The sequence below is a fragment of the Apteryx mantelli genome, chromosome 5 (genome assembly GCF_036417845.1).
Source record: "Apteryx mantelli isolate bAptMan1 chromosome 5, bAptMan1.hap1, whole genome shotgun sequence".
Taxonomy (NCBI): domain Eukaryota; kingdom Metazoa; phylum Chordata; class Aves; order Apterygiformes; family Apterygidae; genus Apteryx; species Apteryx mantelli.
The window spans coordinates 22,942,569-22,961,952 of record NC_089982.1 but is presented as its reverse complement, the minus strand read 5'-3'; the positions used below and the strand labels follow the sequence as shown (position 1 = coordinate 22,961,952).

Genomic DNA, 19,384 nt, shown 5'->3' with positions numbered 1-19,384 from the left:
CCCATCCATACTTCATTGCGGTTTCTTGCTGTCCTATTATTTTCTTTTCTGTACATTTTCCCTAAAGCAGAGCATGAAAATAATATCATGATTGGAAGGACATTCTGGGTAACAGCACTTGCATGCATTTGTATCCAAGCAAAAACAGTTTACCTCTCACTACTACCCAAAGGAGTCAGAAGTGAAAATTCAAATTGTACTCAGCCCTTTTCCCAAAGGCCAATGTGCTCTTTTTCTTGCATAAAGACAGTCGGAGCAATTCTGCCAACTTACTTCTGTACATTTCTAATATGGGCAAATTCTATCAAGAAACTGTAATAAATTGCTCAATATTCCACTTAAAATGAAACGCTAACAAAGCAAGCAGACAGAGGCGGTGCAAATCAACAACCATGCTTCTCCATATTGGATTCTTCTAGTGTGACATGCTATTAAGCCAAGGAGTTAAGTTCAAAGAGAGACTTCAGCATCTAAATTAAAATACACTTTCTGTGGTATGTGTAACCACTTGGCTGCTGGCCCAGCCTGGAAACATCTGCACTAGCAGGCTCCACTGATGTGCCACAGCTTCAGAGGGGCAGACTGCTGCTCCCACATCTGGCGGCAGCAGAGAGCCGTCCCGCTACACGTTCACACCATGCAGTCAAACCCTGCCGCTCACAGCAATTTTCCAAGCGCTTTCCCTAAGTGTAGCTGGGAGTCAAGTATGTGAAGAGAGACAGAGAGAATGACTGGGCTTTATCTTTTCATACAAGTGGCAGCCGGATTAGTAATAGGAAGCTATTATTTTTTTTAGTTTTAGACCTATTGCATTAGAATTCTTCCTCTCGTTGGCAAGGGATTCCTTAACTTGATTTGGTGATTTTGATTTACGGCTGACTCACGTTTGAGCATTCACATAGGATGCAAGGAGTCACTTTCCTGCCACTAAATTCCAGTGGGAATTCAACATCTAAGCTTCTTGGGAAGCTTTGGGAAACAAAACCTGACTCCAGAGTCAGCCATAGGTGTAAGGCATTTTTAAAAGACCCCAATGAATGCTTTGTAATTAAAAGCTACAGGAAATGAGTCAGATGTACATTGAATTTTAATTATCCCTTAGTTTGAGTTAGCCAGAAGGAATAAATTAGTCCCCAGTTAGGAATACCTACCATCTTTGAAACTTTGATGTTCACATAGAGCAAATAGCTCTTCCTGTAGAAGGTCCCAGCTGAAGGATGTACATTGTAAACTGCATGGAATACCATTTATTTACTGTATTTCAGAAGCATGAAAGGTTGAGCTGACCCTCCTATGATTCAGATCTGAGATTACAGCATCATTCATCACCTCAGAATGGGTCTGCTCCAGTTTCCTTGAAAAAAAAAAAAAAAAAAAAAACTCTTTTCTCCTCACATTTTCTGCACAGAATTGGCTGAATTACAATTCTGAGGTGTATTGTATGAAGAACAGTTTTGGAGTGAAAGCTGTCAAGCTGGCAAAAATTGAAAATTAAATTGGTATAAAATCTAATTTTTGTTATATTAAGTGTTTAGTTTTTCTCCGTAATATAATTTAGCCTTAGAAAGTTGCATAACAATCATGTTCCTTGGCTGGGGATGTAGGTTTCGTCTCTAGCTGGATGAGAAAGGATTTTAATAAGAATTTATGCTATGAATAGATGGATTTTTGTCACAGACAGTAGAAAATAGCTTGCCCTGCGGAGCACAGTATGTTTCCTGATACCCACCCCATGGTGATATTGGCAAGCTTGCTTGTAATCAACTTACTGGGTGACCTCTGCATGATTTTGGTCATGCTACTCTGTTGCATTAAATGCAACCTTTTGTTGTGCTAGGTGATCCTATCAGTGAGCTAACAAGAGCATGAACTAAAAGTCTTACAGTACTGTGATTTTCTTGATCTTCCTTCAACATGGGGGAGGAGAGGAGAGGAGGGGAGGGGAGGGTCAGGGTACCCCCCTCCTCACACACTTGCCTAAAGCACTCTCCTTCAAAAAAAAAAAAAAAAAAAAGCCTCTTTCAACTTTTCCTTTTTTTCCAAGCTTTAAGTTGCAGCTCCAGGTGTAAAATGGGAAGCAAAAGTGGCCTTTAGCTGGGGCATTTGGTGCGGGCAGGTTGCAGGGGAGGGAGGTGGTCCAGCTGCACAGTGACAGCTCATGCAAATCCTGTCAGAGCATCTCATCAATCAGCACAGGGCGCAAGGCATGCAGCTGGGCGCTGAATTAGCCTCCGCCGCGGCACGCTCGCATGGAGCATCCCCCTGCCAGAATGACATCAGAGCAGCTCCGAGTCCTTCAAAGTCTCAGGGTTGATTAGCTGGAGGAATGGGCTGCTTCTGCCAATCATAATCCCGCAAAGCCGCCTCGATACTTGTGTAGATATGAGGGAGAGGGAGCCTGGCTACAGCTAAGCAGGAGACACGGCAGCAGCAGCACCGGCAGCATTAACAGGAGCAGCTGCTATTCGGACGATTAAATAGTTCTCATAGCCTTTTTGCTGTATTCTGACTGCTCCCTGGTGTAATGCTCATGTCCAAGGAGGAAGCTGCATTTTACCAGTGAGCTGAACAGAGGTTTGAATCATTCCAGCTGCCTGCTTGTTTTGAAAAGGACAGTCTGGGTATAAATAAAATGTGACTGTGCTGGTAGAGTTCAGTTACTGGGGGCTGGCGCAAGAGGAGCCTTCCTGGGATACTGTTCAGACAGCTGATATGGATTGAAAACTCTCGGTAGTTTGCCTGGAGCCATGTGAAGAGATTTGAATAGCAGATGTCTCTTTCCTGCACACTAGGAAAAGAAATTCTTCACTAGGTAAGCTATTGTTTGGCTTCTGCACATATTGCTACGTGAGCCTGTACTTCTGGGTCTATGTTCATACTACTGTTCCAGACAGTACATGTACTCAGATACAAGAAAACAAATCTTGAACAGGTATAATGTACACAGTGTGTAAAATATATGCCTAGAACTTAATGATTTTATATATATATACACACACACATATATAGCAGATATTTCAGGAAGCTGCCTAAATCTGAAATTGAAAGGATTATTTGAAAGTTTGAGATCATCTTTGCCATGCTTAAGTGCCCTAAATGTAAATGGATGCATGTCCTCTGAAGGGAAATAGCTGTCTGACTAAATATGTCAAAGAACACAGAGCACTAGAAGTTATGTGAGGAAAAAAGGATAATATTGCAGTTGTTCTTTAATATGTTCCATATACTTAGCTTTTATTTGCTACTATCTAGTAGTCAAAGTTAAGCAAAACAAGCACATTAAAATGACAATGTGAAAGCTTCCCATGGATAAAACATGCACTACTTAAAGTAGAAATAACTATGCTGTGAGGAAACCAAGATCTGCAAATCTGTTCTTTTCCAGTGGTTTGGTATCCAAACAGCCTCTGTCAGCAATATTTTGAACAGCATGATTATTTGCAGTGTGGAAGCAGTGGTTGTTTCAGGTAGTTATAGATAAACTAAAGGAATCAGTATTTGTTCTTCAGATTACTATAGACAGAGAGCCCAGCATTTCTATCGTACAGCTGACACACCAAGTCATTGCTGCTGGGAACAAACATTCAAAGGAGAACTGTTTAGAGGTGAATAAGTCTCTTCCTGCAAGCACTATGCTATGGTAACCACACATGCTCACAAGAGCCACACATTTTTTAATTCTCTCTTCCCCAAAGAATTTACCATGATAGCATTTTTTATTAACTTTGCAGCTCTTAACTACATTGAAAAGACCCTCCTTCCTTATAAATAAATATATCAGAATTTGGCCTATCTAGTGTAGCTTGTTGTTTTTCCCTTTCTACCTCTATACTCTGAATGTTATCAGAGCAAGAGATAAAAATAGAAATAGCAAGTAATTTTCACCCAGTTTATTCAGAACTTTTTAGTAATGGTCCTCCTCCTACTATAAGATATTCAACTTTTGGAAAAAAATATCAGAATTTCTTTGTTTACAGAGTTTTAGTAGTTGGTAATGTTGCCAGGTGCTTCCGTATCTTGCCCTATCATGTCTGTATACTTCCACATTTTACCATCAGCCTAGTTGCACTGTGACTTGCTTTCTTAAATGCTACTCTGAAGGGGAGGAGGAAAAAAAAAAAAAAAGAGAGAGACTTTGCCAAGTTGCATTTAACTAAGGAAATTCTTGGCGTTCTGTTTTCTTCAGAACCTTATCAATTCAGATATGATCTGCTCAATTAGATTAGATGTTCCTAATGGCATTGCTCCATGCAGAAGTTTATGTATTTGTTTATTTTTTACAATCATGGCCATTTTTTGATACATAATGAATGACTAATGTCTGAAAGCCTCAGAAATCAAAGCAGCAGTATTCTTGATGTCATGTTGACACCACTATTTTCTGTAAGGCATAAAGAGGTGCTCCTCTTTATATTTTTCATTTTATTGGAGTAAGCCAGATCCAGAGCATTAGCTTTAAGCACAGATAGGAATGCTTGAGTTACTGACCAACCGCATATATATTGACTTGTATTTCTGTCCAAATGTGCTGTTAACTTGAACTATGAAGTTCTGAAACTCCTATTAAAACTTTAAGGATGCCTAGAGGTTGTGATGTCCGCTAATGACACTGATCAAACATTGTTGGTTTGGCAGCATGCAGGGAATCATGAGCTTCTCTAGAGTTCAGCTATCATTCAGTATGACTGAAAGACAAATTATGTTAACAGTAAAGATTTTTTTTTTCCTTTTTTTGAAGCTTTGTAGTACAGGAATTCTCTCAGAGGTATAATGAGATCCTTTAAGGAAAACATGCCCACAGGTTGCAAAACCATAGCAATACCTATCAAAGTAAATGCTGATGAGTTACTAGCAAGTCATGACGATTATTTCCAATTAGATAACAAATTACATGGTCAATGTATAACCTTATAGCACCAGAAGAGAGTCTCATTTTATTTTTCTACAAGCAATAAAAGAAAGTATACCATGATCTCTTAACAAAAAAGAGGAGATCAGTTTTGTTCTTTCTAATTAAGCCCCCAGTTTTGATTTGCCTGCTTCTCTGTCCATAGGGCTGCCTGAGCTTCAGTTGCAGTGTATACACTGATGCGTGCTTCCATCAAGTGTTTGATTCAAGCTTTCACAATGCTTCAGCTTCCCAGTCACACACAAGAAACTGCTTTCCATACCTGCAAAATGCACCTATCTGAGCAAAAGAAACCCTGGGCTAAAACAGCAAAACATTTCAACCTGGGTCTGGGTGACTGAAGAAAAGGGCAATTCAGAATAGTGCAGAAAGCTGTGATTTCCCCAGTCTGTGGAGTCCTTTAAGGAACCAAGCACTGAGCTAAAGATGAGCTGAGGGCTCTCTGCACTTCCCAAGATGAGGGGGGCCTGGTTTTAAGACAGTTTGCAAGGATTAAAGAGTATAGTTTAACATGGCAGTTTAACAGATGCCTTATTTGCAAACCTGGGAGGCAGCTGTGGGACACCAGAGTAGACAGGCAGCAAAACAGCGCCTGGCGGGGAGCGAGGGCCGATAGGCTGGACTACAGGAAAAGGAAGATGGTTGCTGTGCTGGAGTTTGTTTGGAGCATTTTGTAAAAAGTCCTGTCTCACGTTTGTGAAAAAGACTGAACAATGCTCACATTGCAGTAACAAGCTTACTTTTCCTATTGAAATGTTAAAGTCATGCCTCTCATGAAGTGAAAACCACCCTGAAGAGTGCTATGCACAGATACAGAAATTTTCATTTATGTCAACCTTTGTTTGACCTATTAAAAAAAAAAAAAAAACTGCAGGAAGAAAGTGAAAACCATGCACATCACTCCAAAGCATTATAACCACTGTCAGTAATAACAATTACAATGATATCACAGATTCTTCTCAAATTAACAGTTGCTATAGAAAATGAATAATATTTCATCTAAACAGTAATGCTACCAGAATCACATGGCAACAGCACAACACTGTAGAAACCATGTCAGGATTTGATGAAGAAAACTCATTGGCACCAGAAGTCATGTATTGTGATGAGATTATTTAAATGCAATTTTGAAAGGAGTGGAGAAGTATTTAAACCTATTTCCTTCCCTGTGGCTACAGGAAGGGTCACAACTACTTTCCCCAAGTGCAGACAAGTGGAACAAATTAATTCCCACTCCCATGCAGTAAGGGCTCTGAGGAACTAGGTCAAATATGGACATAGGAGTCAGAGCAGGGTGGGCTTTTTTTTTTTTTTTTTAATGAAAAAAGCAACTAGGAAGGGGTTGCTTTTTCTTACTTAGAAGTTGGCTGAAATAAACTATATTTGGCTTGCTTAGGGAAAACCTGCTGAATTTATATTTTGCTTTTTATGAGCTAGGAAAGTCATCATGTTCTCTGCTTCTTCACATCACATGGAGTTTACCGTGCGAGTTTCTTTGCTCCTCTACTTAGCCCTCAAACATGATAAAACAAAGTATTCTGTAGCACAGTTCCAAACCAGTCAGTATGATGTACATAGCAATCTAAAATTTGTGTACACGTAGTTGCTGATGTGTCTGTCCCAGAGCACAGTATAACCGAACTTGCAGGGTCCACACCACTGCATGCAAGGTTGCTATTGCAGAATTTTAGTTAGGATGAGCTTGCAACTTCAGAATTAGCCGCTAAGCGGCCATGAGGTGAGAGAAATATTTGCCCTCCTGTCATGGCCCACAGAAGCACTCTGAGAAATACACACATCTAGTGTTCAGGGTTGATGCATCTATATGGCTGTGAAGTTTTGCTAGTTACTGGGTTTTAATCTACTGTACAAGTATATCATTAGAGACATACAGCAGGAAGTGATAACATTCATTCAAGAATAAAGCTATGCATGAAACATCCTTCTGAAGGACTATGCACGGCTACTTATTGCAACCTGTACTCTGCCAGACTTCCACTGAAAGGATTGCATTTAGCTTTCAGTGTATAAATAAATGTTCTGCTAAATAATTAATATTAGCTGCTGGCCGTAAAAGAGGAGACTGTTTGGAAAGTTAAAACTGTCTGTCATGAAATACGCGCCCACATTTATGCTCTACTTCCAGGGGGTGTTTTATGCACCATCCCTCCCCTTTACATGGTATCAGTATTTTGTGAGGAGCCGGCCAGAGCTTTCAACCCAGGGCTCCAGAGCCTCAGGGTATGCTTTGAATTTATTCTCTCTCATTGTGATGTTTACCACCCCCAAACCACCAGGTTCAGGTGGTCAGTGTTTTACAGGAAAATTTGAGATGGGAGAGGAAAATGTAGCGGTGTCTAGGCTCCTAAGTGAGATACAGAAGTTGCACATACTGGTCATTTTTGACTTTAAAGCTCTCAAAACATCTTTTTTATTTCAACAGAAGTAGGGCCATCTGCCTTGATACTATTGCCAAATTACCCGCATTCTTCCTACCTAAAGTGCAGACATAATAGGTTAGCGCATTAGTATTCATTACTAGTCACTGGACTTCGTTGTGCCATTTTAATGGTTTCACTCTTCCACCCCAATAAGGCTGCACTGTAACGATGGAACCACACGCACATGAAGTATTTGCCATTCCTTAGTGTGCCAGGCACTATACAAATAGGTAAATAGTACTGTAACTTCACCCCGTCAGCATCTGAGGGTTTATTTTTGTTGTGAACTGATACAGCAGCCTTTCCTCCGTCTTAAGGTCTAGCTTGTTGGTAGTTGAAGAACAGAGTAATTCTGAAACTCTATCTGCTTACACAACATCAGTTGAGTCTTATTCCCCCCCCACACACACACACATTACTGTTTCCAAGTCATTCGTGGAGGTACATGCTATTATAATTTGTACCTATAAGCCACAATCAAAGATCAGGACACCTCTGGGATATGCACTGCCTACGCTACAAGGACAGCGAGCAGTGCCCACCTCAAAATATCGTGTCCAGGACAGACTCCCTTGAAGACTCTATAGGCCTCTTCACTCAGTTTCAGAGCTAACAAAATCCACGTGCCAGCATGAGTCAGCAGTAGTCATTCTGCAGATTCAGATTTTTAACTAAAATAGTTCAGAAAATGCTTTCTCTTTCCCAGAAAATACTTACTTTTAGGCAGGAAATTAAAAAAAAAAAAAGGAAATATTTTGCCTCAAACAGAACTTTATGGATTCTAAGGTGTCATTGCATTAATTTTGTTGCCCCCTAAGCCCTTCTATAAAACAGAAAGCCAGGTTAGATTTCCCCTTCCAAGATGTGTCCTGGAGATACATATTGGAAAAAGCAGTATAGTTTTGCACCCAATCAATAAAGGCGAATAAGAGTATTAAGAAATAGAAGTGTGGTTCCAGCATGGTGCAGTGCTATTCAGGTAGAAAGATTTCTACTGCTAGTCTGATGATTTGTATTTTTCCAAAAGTAAGTTAATGCCTCAATAGTTCAATAAGCAGAGATTTCACAAAAGAACAGGTTAATCTAAATCTCAGTATTCTATCCAATAATTCTAATGGTAGTAGTTCTGCTTCCACTCTCTGAGCACAGTGCAACTCAACAAAAAAATCCCTTGAATTCTCAAGTAGGAGCCTTATCCCACCAGTGGGATTTCCAAATTGAACTTAAAATATATATATATATATTTGAAAGGAAACATTTGTTTATATTTTGAACCAAAAGAAAAACAGTAACTGATCACAGATGACATCAGAAATGTCCAAGGAGTTTTCGCTTCACTGACAAAGTGGTTTTGCTCAGAAAAAACTCATAAAACAGCAACAGAAGTAAAAGAAATTTAACCAAAGTATGACTAATAGTCAGAAAAAGGAAGCAAACACTGCAAATACTATTTAATCATATACCTGAAAGTATGAATTCTGCCCCAGCTTTCTCAAATAAACTGTTTGCAATAACCATGCTATATACATTTGAAGCAAATGTGAATTATCTTAGAATGTTTTAACAACTAGTTCCCCTTATAAGGGCAGAGAAGGGTATTGCTCCCATGTCATAAATGGGAAAACTGAAGTACTGAAAAATAAGTGACCTCAAGAAGGTGATACATGTCAGCATCAGAAAGAGCCACAGTCAAAAACTTTAGCTCTGTCTTATCCTCTAACTGCTAGGCATTTTTCCTCTTCGTATGCAAACAATACCCATACAATCACTCAAGATTAAAAAAAAAAAAAATCTAATTTGCACTAACATCTTCCATAAAACTTCACTGACCTATTTTGTCTACTTGGCAATGTCTGAAATACTTAAATACATTAAAGTGAGGTATAGTCTGTTGGGTATTGTAATATTTTTAGTACACAAAGTTTCTCTTTCTAGATTAGTTTCACGGACAATACATACAGCCACAGTTGGTTCCCACAGAACGCTAATCTCTCCAGTCTTAAAGAGCTGGTAATGAGAACCAAAATTTTCTGACAGACAGCCTGGAATCTGCTGTAGTACTATGACTCCAACCTAAGCAATTTAAATACACACGGAAAAGACAGGGGAGAGATTATAAACCTAACTTCTGCCCCCCAAACTGTCATGTAAATAACACAGTAATCAATGAGTAAGGTGGAAGTCATGGTTCAAGTTTTCCTTTTTAGAGCAACGCAAGTCAGAAGTCCAAGAAGTTACACACGCACAAACAGGAGGTGGGGGCGCGCAGGAAGGACACACACCCCACGAATGTGGGGGGCCACCCTGTCTTTAATTCACTGCTGCTTGAAAGCCATCCCTTGCTGTTGCTGCTACTCGCTGGCTAGGCAGGCTGGGTGGCGCATTAGCCTGCGCACTGCGAACCAGCGCAGGCAGCTTGGACAGTGCTGCAGCCTGTACAGCTGCTCTGAGCCGAGGCTGCCGGGGTCAGCCCTGCACCTCGAGCAAACTAAACAGGCACAAGCTGGGTCTCCTCTGCATGGCTACTTGGAGGATCTTCTAGATAACACAGGCTTTTCCCTTAGCACACTCTGCACATACCACTCCTGCTCCATCTCATCCTTGCAATTACAGCAAAGCTCTCCAGCCAGGGATGAGGAAGATGGGGAGAGGGGACTCCCCTTAAGTTTACTTGAAGGATAAATATATGAAAGTTATGATAATGAAAGACAGTGCAACCAGAGCCTGAAGACTGCCTCAGTATGCCTGGAATCTGGCTTGAGTAAACTCAGAAAAACCTCTGTTTAAGTTTGATGTGGTAAATGTGTTACTCTAACAATTTATGTACAAAGTCTTTGTTATCTTGGTTTAACTAGACTTCCTCTGCAGTACTAATAGATCATTACTATGTGACAGCAGTAGTCTTTCTGAAATAAGTTAGTGGCCTTTTTTTTAATTCCCAGCACAGATGTGACCACATCAAACTTTCTTCACAACTAGTCCCTGTGACAGGATACAGGCACCACAAAACATGTTATTCAGTGAAATATATTGCCATTGATAAGTGGGTGGAGACATTTTAATAATCTTCTATGATGGCAAATGTTTCTCGGTCCCATTAAGCAATAGAAAAAAAACAGAACATGTGGGAAAACATTGAATACTGAATAAAATAAAAGACCAAGTAGTTCAGTCTCTAATAAGCTAGTCCAGAGCTTTTGACTATGCCTTGTAAGCAAAAGGCCTCCTTCACTGAGAAGGGAGCTTTTTAATCTATTACTGTGTAAGAATCCTCCAAAAAGTAATGTTTTAATAGCTACCCAGCAAATCTGTAATCTATATCTGTTTTGAAAACTTGCTAAGGAAGATCTGCAGTTATTTAGATGCTAAGAGAACTATAAGTAATATTTATATTGTTATTTTAGCTTTAATATACAATCAGACAAGATGTACAGCGTTGACTGTTGCATTGACTGACTTTAAGGAGCTGTAGTTAGGCAGCCATTACATTGCACAAATATAAGTCTCGACTGAATTAAAAACAAATCATTCCATTGAAACTGGATCGCTAATTGACAATCTTACAGAAGTAGACAAGAGCAACAGAATAGATAAAGCTGGACTGTAATAAAACATTGATACAGCATCTCACAAAAGTTTTATTTGAAAAGTTAAATGAATTCAAATTGGCTTCCATCGAAGCATTAAACTATGAATTGAAGAGTGATGAAGAGCCATTAACCAAGCTGGATCACGAGATTTGTTGCATCAGATCCAGAGGGAAGTTTTGTGGGGTGGTTTGGGAAGCGCATGAAGCCTGCTTTTATTCACCAGCTTCATTCAAAAAGACCAGGGCAATGATAGCCTGTTAATTACAACTGTACTCTCTATTAACTCCTCCTTGAAAAGCAAAGAATTAGCTCCAAGGGCTTGATCAGAGTAGCTCAGAGTGGAGAAGCATGGGAGTCTCTCCCACAACTTTCTGCTATGACATTTTGGCTCTGTCATCGTGGCTTAAGAGGTGAACTTCTGCTGTTCAGATCCCAAAGTCTTCATTTTCTCCTTAGTAGCATGACTTTTTTTTAAATAAAACAGATGTCATGAGGGTTGCAAAGGCAACTATCAGATGAAGGGCATTATGTGAAAACAAGCAGTTACTGCTTCCAGGTCAGCCACTGGTCTGCTGAATGACCTCAAGCAAGTCAGGCCTGTACCCAGGGATAATGATGCTGATCTTTATTGATGTTTTGGTGAACTACTGGTGAAGAGTGATGCATATGATTACCATTTCTCAAGCAAGATGGACACATTTGTTGCAAAAGGCATTAGAGATTTATATATATATATATATGTATATAAAATTTATTTTAATTCTGACCACAAAGCTAAGGTGCTTTGCCTCATAACATCAAAATATTACCATGTGATGTTTCTGCCTTCTACAGGACTTAGGAAAACATGTGATCATTAAGAGCTACCCTTTGCAATGTTTATTGGAGCCATTCTGTCATGAAACAGGAGTTAGAGGTTTAAATATAGTCTTAACAGGATATGTACATAAATTACTCTGATTTCTAGGCGCTTCCACAGCTGACATTCAAAGAAAATCAATAGTAAGCATTATATCTGAGGAAATATTGCAACTACATATGTTCTAAAACAATGGGCAGTTAAAGAACATAATAGCCAGTGACAGTTAGAGGAAGGGTCACTAAAACATCACAGATGAGATATTTATGTGTATTTCTGGGTGGTCCAAATGACTATGGGAGTGTTGGAAGTTGGGGGGTCAGAATAAGAAGAGTTGAGGCTGAACATCAGGCAACATTCACCAGAAGTGAGGTCTAATTAAGTTTTGGAATAAATACCTAGAAGAAGTTGCAAGATGTGAAATGTTATAAACGGGCTAAAGAATTGAAGGAGGCAGCAGTTCCATGTGGGAGGATTTACAGAAAGTACAATTCCTTACTTATAATCTTACTAGTTCACATTTGTAAGAGTCTCCCTCTGATTCAAAAAGAATATCTTTGTGTAGGTCTCATCAGCAGAGATTATAGTTACTTGTCTAAAAGCATCAACAAGAAAAAAAACACTTGGCGAGTCAGCAACTTCAGATCATGTATGAATTCATGAGAATGAAATATGTGTGCTTACATGCTGTTAGTGCAGCTATAGTATGAGTTCAAGAAACTGAAATTTGTGACAAGTCAGTGATGGCTATCGGCACATCTTTGGAAATAACAAAGGAGGGAATAGAGATCATGTTTATTAAATTGTTTTCTCTAATCATAATTCTCCCTACTTAGTCAAAAGACAAAGCATTGAAAATAAAGAAAACCATTCCATTAATATGCTTTAAATCACACTTGACAATACTAAGCATGATTAAAAAAATGGACCAACTTTGATGGTCCTGGAGTGAGACAAAACATCTGACTGCTATAGACCAATGCATGGAAAACTATCAGCTTTGTCAAGAGCTAAGGGAGTTTAAAAAAACCATCCTAAATGTGGGGTAAAGACCCCACATTTCCTAACCATACTATATACATGCGAAAGTGTGTGTATGAGAGAATGTTTATGTGTAAAACCTATCTCCAAAAATGCCTCCAGTTGTCCTTCCACCAGAAAGTATTTTTTCTCCAAAAGTCCAGTTCTAAAATCATCTGGGAAAATTTAAAGCCAAGGAAACTTAAAAGTCAAAAGGGTCAAATAGCTTGTTTCCAAGTATCCTTTCATGCATATGATTTGGCCAGGTTTCATTCAATGCACAAGTTCAGGAGTTTTAAACTTTGCTTTATATTCTGTGATAATCGACTTTAATCCCTAGCATCATTTAGCTTTCTGGAATCGCACAATATCATGTGTACTATAGACTCTTCAAAAATGCTGAAAATAAATACTGAAAAATAAGTGTTTTAATTTAGAGATTAAGTACTAATTGAAAACAAACAAGCAAAAGAAATAGAAGTGCTTGGGCAGCCTCACCACTCAAATTATCACGGAGAGTTAGAACTAAGTCAGAACAACTACTACAGCTTTACCAGTGTAAAAGCTGTCTGTGTGGGTAAAAACATTTTATATGATGTATGGTAAGCTATGAGCATTGGACATCAACACCCTTTGTGAGCAAAGCTGTGTTTACAAACACAAAACATGTTGCAACATTGCTAAATCTCAAGAACATTGCTTTCAAGAAGCACCCAAATTTCAAGAGCTCATCTGGAAGTCCCTAGCAGCTTTCTCCCCCCCCTCTACAGCAGTCTCCATCTCTCCACAGTGAATAGAAACCCTGAACTTCTGCTGACAGTCAACAGGAGTCGTTTTTCCCTCAAATCAGTTTGCTGGTTTCTGTGTTGAATAAGCAGTCATATGTAAGGAATAGTGCATAGGCATCATGGATCATTGGATTGCTAATAAATGGTAGGAGTTATACAAGCTTAGAAAGGAAGGAAAGGAGGAAAGCCTTTACATTAATTTTTTAGCCTAAAGTGAAGTTTTGTATATAGAAAACAGAGATGTTCAACTTCTGATTTATACTGGAATATGATGAAGGGAACTTCTGGTCTGGATCCAGATGAATTACCCGTAAAGCACTCTACGCAGCGTTGCACTCTGCTACAGACAGGCAATCAGGGGTTATCGTATTACAGGGAGTCAACAAGTGCACTGCTCCTCCACTCAGCATTATAAATGTGAAGTAAAATGCATTTGCTTAATCAGTAGGATGGATAAAAACAACTGTTTGCTTAACCAAGATTTACGCTTTTCATAAGCTAAACTAGATCAGACATCCTTAGCCTACCTACAAAAAAAAATAAGGAAAGGAGAACAGCTTATATCTCCAGAGAAGAGAGAGGATTGCTTTGCTCAGGCTGGCAGCCAGAGCACCAAATACTTGCTGCTGTCCTCCTACCTGAGAGAGGGTGCTTACATATGATGTAGCATGTATTTCTCCTGATGATGTGCAGTAGCAGTGCTCTTTAACAGAGTTTTCTTTGTATTCATAGGCAATCGCTTCATTATTTCAGAGCTCCCTCATTAGCAGTTAATAGCAACCTTTGCAATATGCAACTGCCTTCTGCAGTGCCTCTGTGTCTCTAGCAGTTTGGTCAAGAGGCTTATTAAAGCACTGAACACTGGGAGAAGGTCCATATTCAGGTACTGCACCATGAGAGAATCAGCTTTACTTCCTGATGCTATCTTAACATGTGTTGTCAGTAAAAGGCTGTTTTTCTTCACTACCTTGCTACAGTTAAATTATGGAGTTCTGATCTCTCAGTCATCTTCAAAATCAGTATGTTTTAATCCAAAGGTATTTGTATGAGGAAGCAGGAAGTGTTACTTAGCACGGAGGAAGAACTGTTGAAAACTTTCTTTTTTTCTGTTTGTCTGAATTAAGAATTACAACTCTAGCAGAAGGGCATGGTGTTACAAGTGTTATACAGTATAATTCTGCTCTTTTAAAGAAAATGTATCATGTCTAGGAAGTCAGCTAAACACAGAATTGCAAATCTACTAAAGATCCAGCTCAGGATAAATATAACTGATTCCTTGATCAAATGTTCCCAACTTTGGGCCTAACCATGAAAAGTCAATGAATTCTGACCAGCAACTGTAGGATCACAGGACCTTAAACATCAATTTCTAAAATAAAACTACATTACTAATGCTAATTATTAAATATAGCCTATTTTCAAGTTTCACAAAGTAATACAGCACAGAAATACTCCTAAGAAATTTGAATTGCCGAGTGAATATAAAGCTGATGAACTTTAAGAGGGAGAGTTTTAAAGGCACATATGGCAGTTAACTTCCAATTATGCCTTGGAAAATGTCCCACTAATGGGTAATATAGCTGACTTATTTTCATAAACTTTAATTACCTTGCACTGTTTCTTACGGAACAATATTATCAGTTCAACAGAGCAGTTCAAACAATACTCAGACTAAAGGGGGGATTTGATCAAATTCCAGGTTTACATGTGCAAATTTATCAGTTTACCATTATCTGGATATACATTAAAACACACACCCCTTTTAACAACATCTATATACAAAAGATGTATTAGTTTACATTAAATTTGATCACATTTTAACTAGAAGAGATTTTACCTATGTTATTTAGATCATATGTTTTTTGGGAAAAGGACCACATTTTTTGCTTTGTCTAGCATAAAGGCAGGAACTTATCATATTTTAGTAATACATGTGATAGTAACAGTGAAGACCCAGCTCACTGAGTATATCATTTTGACAGCTCGTGATGCCAGTGCCTGAAAGATCCAGCAGGACAACACAGTTAGGAGAAAACATGCAGTTTTAGATCTGCTTGCATGCTATTCCCTTCTGCTGCAGAAGCGAACTGAGAAATTTGGTAAGTATTCAGTGCATTGTAGTATCAGATTTTTTAGAGCAGCAATCATGTTGTTTTGGCATAAGAGTTTTAAATAAGGTGTTTTGCCCGCTGGTGCGGCCCCAAGGCCCTTGTGACCCCTGCCGCCCGCGGGGCTCTTTGCTCATTGAATTGCCAGGGCTGTAACAGGTGCTGCCTGGCAAAAGCAAGAAGATATTGCCCTCTAGTGCCGAAAGAAAGTAGAGGCTACAAAGTCCAAGAGGGGGGATTAATTATTATTTCAAAATTTCCGCATCTCTTAGGCTGACACAAGTGAGACTTTTTGCAGTTGGTTGTTTTGTGGGCAGATGGTACATGCAGCAAGGCCATCATCTCCTCCCCCCCCACAAGACATGCTCGCCATTCAATAACCCCTCAGAGTCGAGTGACATGTCAGTGGCAGCGAAGTACCAGAACTAACGTATGGCCTTATAGAAAGTGCTTCACTTGATTCAATTTTATCTTTTTGTAAAATCTTAATTGGAGTTTTAATAAGCAGCGAGCTCCTGACAGGCACACAGAACCACAGAACAAGGGAAGCACTAAAGCGGAAAAAATACCCTCGCAATTATCAGAATGATTTTAGTTTCATAATGGTAGCTGTATTTCTTTTATATTTCTTCTATCATACATAATGGTATTCCACATTTAGCAATATCTTTTCTTGCTATATTTCTGTCCATGCATAAACTACCCACCTCCCTTTTTTGCTAATTGCCACATAAGACACAGCAGAGTCACCAATAGCATAGTCCACAAAACAAGGGTATGAATCTCATAGCAAGCTGCTGACCAAAAAAGGTAATGCAGATAAAAACTGTATCCTAGCAAAGTCACAAACAGCCTCAGTAATGACTCCCTCTAAATTGTGAGGTAAGGAGCAAGCCTCATGAACAAGTAGACCTATTAATTCAAAATTTCTTCAGTGTGTTGGTCACTGCCTGATAAGCTCCCCAAAGCAGTGTAGTTCTATCTGATACTAGGAGCAGCATTTATGAAGTGTTTAAGACAAAATTAAAACTTTTCACTTGCATTTTTTTTGATGCTGAACTGACACAATCAAGAAGCTCCTTACAACAGCATACCAGAATCATAAGATGTACAGCTAGACAGATTTCCTAAATATCTTTCTTACAAGGGATTTTTTTCCCCCCCAGTTTTAGATGTAGAGCTTAAAGTCAACTAGCAGAACTGTAATCTGGGTTAACAGAGGAAGAACTGTCAACTGATGCCTGCTTTGAAAAAGTACTTGTTTTAAGCAGTACAAAAATCATCCATTGTTTACAGTCTCACATCACTCCAGTAGGTAAACAATATAAATAATTCAGAAAGATGTTAATTCCCATTTAAATCCATAGAGCACCATGGGCTATTTGTTTAGTTTTAATTACCTCTGAGTCATATGGTTCTTTGTTAGTAATGTGCAGTTCCTAGTAGTTCTACCTAAATCTGTGAAGAATTACCAAATGCCTCAGAGCTGGCCAGTCCATAAGGCTTGAGGGGCTCGCATATCAGCTGTTCAGGATAGAGGGAACAGGCTGAAGCCCCAGTACTTTAGCAAAAGGAGCTGTGGTCCATAGTACACACATGCATGTGCCACACTGAATAATTCCTTCGCTGTTCAGCGATTCCTGCTTTGTTCAGGTCTATGCATTCCCCAGTTTATCCCACTGAGAGGTATTCAGTGTTACATGCTGCAGTTTTGATACCCTACTCATTCATTTCACATTCTCATACATTTTGATCATTTGTGAAAGTACTTAAATGGAATATAGACACTGATCACTTCAGGTACAAAATAGGAACCAGAGAGAAGTCTTCCTATGTCTTTCACTTTACCTTGATTAGTTTCACAGTTGAAAACAGAATATTAACCCTTTCAAAATACTTGGCCACAAAAGTACGAGTTTGACATAAAGCTTTCTCCAATATCTAACGAACCTTTTGTCTTAATTTTGTCCTCCAATTTTTAGTCATTCTTATTTGCAATGAGCCAAGGAACAGCAATAGGAAAAATACTGTCCTCAAAAAGCTGTATTTAGACTATTTTTGTACTGAAAGAACATGGGAGAACTGTTTAATATACTTTATGGCTTAATACATCAAGAAAGCAAGTGACAACAAGTGCTCCCTAAACTATTCATAAACTCTCTCTCAGTTCAGATTACTAACATCAGTTTCTGTCTTAGTTAACATGCATTTTAATTGCTTTACAGATTTTATTTTTAAATTTACTCTTCTTTTGCCTATTATTGCAGATAATGTTAAGAGTCCTCTTCATTGACTATTGGCAACTGCTGCATTCTGAGAAAGTCTCTTTCAATTTAGCTTTCCAGATCCTTCAGCTTCCACCTCCAACAACTTTATAACCTCCCTAACAGTTTCATAAATGCACTGCAATGGTCACATGAACAACTCTGTAGGGGAATCAGCACCTCTGCGTCTCCTAGTTACTATGGCACTTTAGGAGGAGAGAAACCAAAAAGAGACAAGTCCACCAGAAGTTGAGAGTCCTGCAAAAAATGAATCTTACAGTGAGACTTCGCCGCAGTTTCAGAACGCTGGTAATCCTCTTGGCTACATTCTGCCTGGCAAGCATTGGCATCTCTGCCTACTACCTGTACACAGGCTACAAGCAGCAAATGGCCCTCGTGGAAACCACCGGAGAAGCCGAATGTGAAGATCTTAAACTTTTACCGTACAGGTCCATGGAGCTGAAAACTGCTAAGCCAATTGATCCATCTAAAACTGATCCCACCATCCTCTTGTTTGTGGAAAGCCAGTATTCCCAGCTGGGACAAGACATCATAGCCATCCTTGAGTCCAGCCGCTTTCCATACCACATGGTCATTGCGCCTTCCAAGGGGGATATTCCCCCTCTCACAGAGGGTGGAAAAGGAAAATATACGATTGTTATATATGAGAATATTTTAAAATATGTATCCATGGACTCATGGAATAGAGAGCTTCTAGAAAAGTACTGTGTGGAATACAGTGTTAGCATAATTGGTTTTCATAAAGCCAATGAGAACAGCTCACCAAGTACAAAACTACAAGGATTTCCATTACATCTTTACAATAACATAGCCCTCAAAGACTGTTTTGTAAACCCTCAGTCTCCACTGCTGCGCATTACCAAAGCTCCAAGGGTTGAGAAAGGCCCCCTGCCTGGTGAAGACTGGACAGTTTTCCACTTCAACCACTCCACCTACCAACCTATACTTTTAACCGAACTGCAGACCTCCAGACCCTTGCCAGTGGTATTGCCAAAGGCTGCTCTGTATGCAACAGTCATCCAGGATTTGGGCCTTCACGATGGGATTCAGAGAGTTCTTTTTGGAAACAACTTGACCTTCTGGTTGCACAAGCTGATCTTTATTGATGCCATCTCTTTCCTGTCTGGAAAGAAGCTGACACTGTCCTTGGATAGGTACATCCTCGTTGACATAGACGACATCTTCGTTGGGAAGGAGGGAACAAGGATGAATGTCAAGGACGTGAAGGTAGGGCAAGAACTGGGGATACCACCACAAATAGAAGTATGTGCAAATGGGGCATTTATAGAGAGAAAGCGTGAAAGACCTGTTGGATCCCATTTCCTAGGAAATGCTGCAAGTGCACAGATATAGCCAGCAGATACAGACATGGTAATCTGAAGTT

The 19,384-nt window shown here is 39.4% G+C and overlaps 1 protein-coding gene across 7 annotated transcripts in view; it reads left to right on the top strand.

Moving 5' to 3' along the window:
* The first annotated feature begins 2,426 nt into the window (after nt 1-2,426).
* Nucleotides 2,427-19,384, top strand: part of LOC106492019 (bifunctional heparan sulfate N-deacetylase/N-sulfotransferase 4) — a 114,492-nt gene continuing 97,534 nt past the window's right edge. For 5 of the 7 annotated variants that reach the window (XM_067297641.1, XM_067297640.1, XM_013951723.2 and 2 more), the window contains exons 1-3: nt 2,427-2,812; nt 15,590-15,706; nt 17,983-19,227. In XM_067297641.1, coding sequence (XP_067153742.1) covers nt 18,247-19,227 — 981 coding nt within the window. In that variant the 5' untranslated portion in view covers nt 2,427-2,812; nt 15,590-15,706; nt 17,983-18,246. The remainder of the gene's footprint in view (nt 2,813-15,589; nt 15,707-17,982; nt 19,228-19,384) is intronic. The other 2 variants (XM_067297637.1, XM_067297636.1) reach the window with 2 other exon arrangements.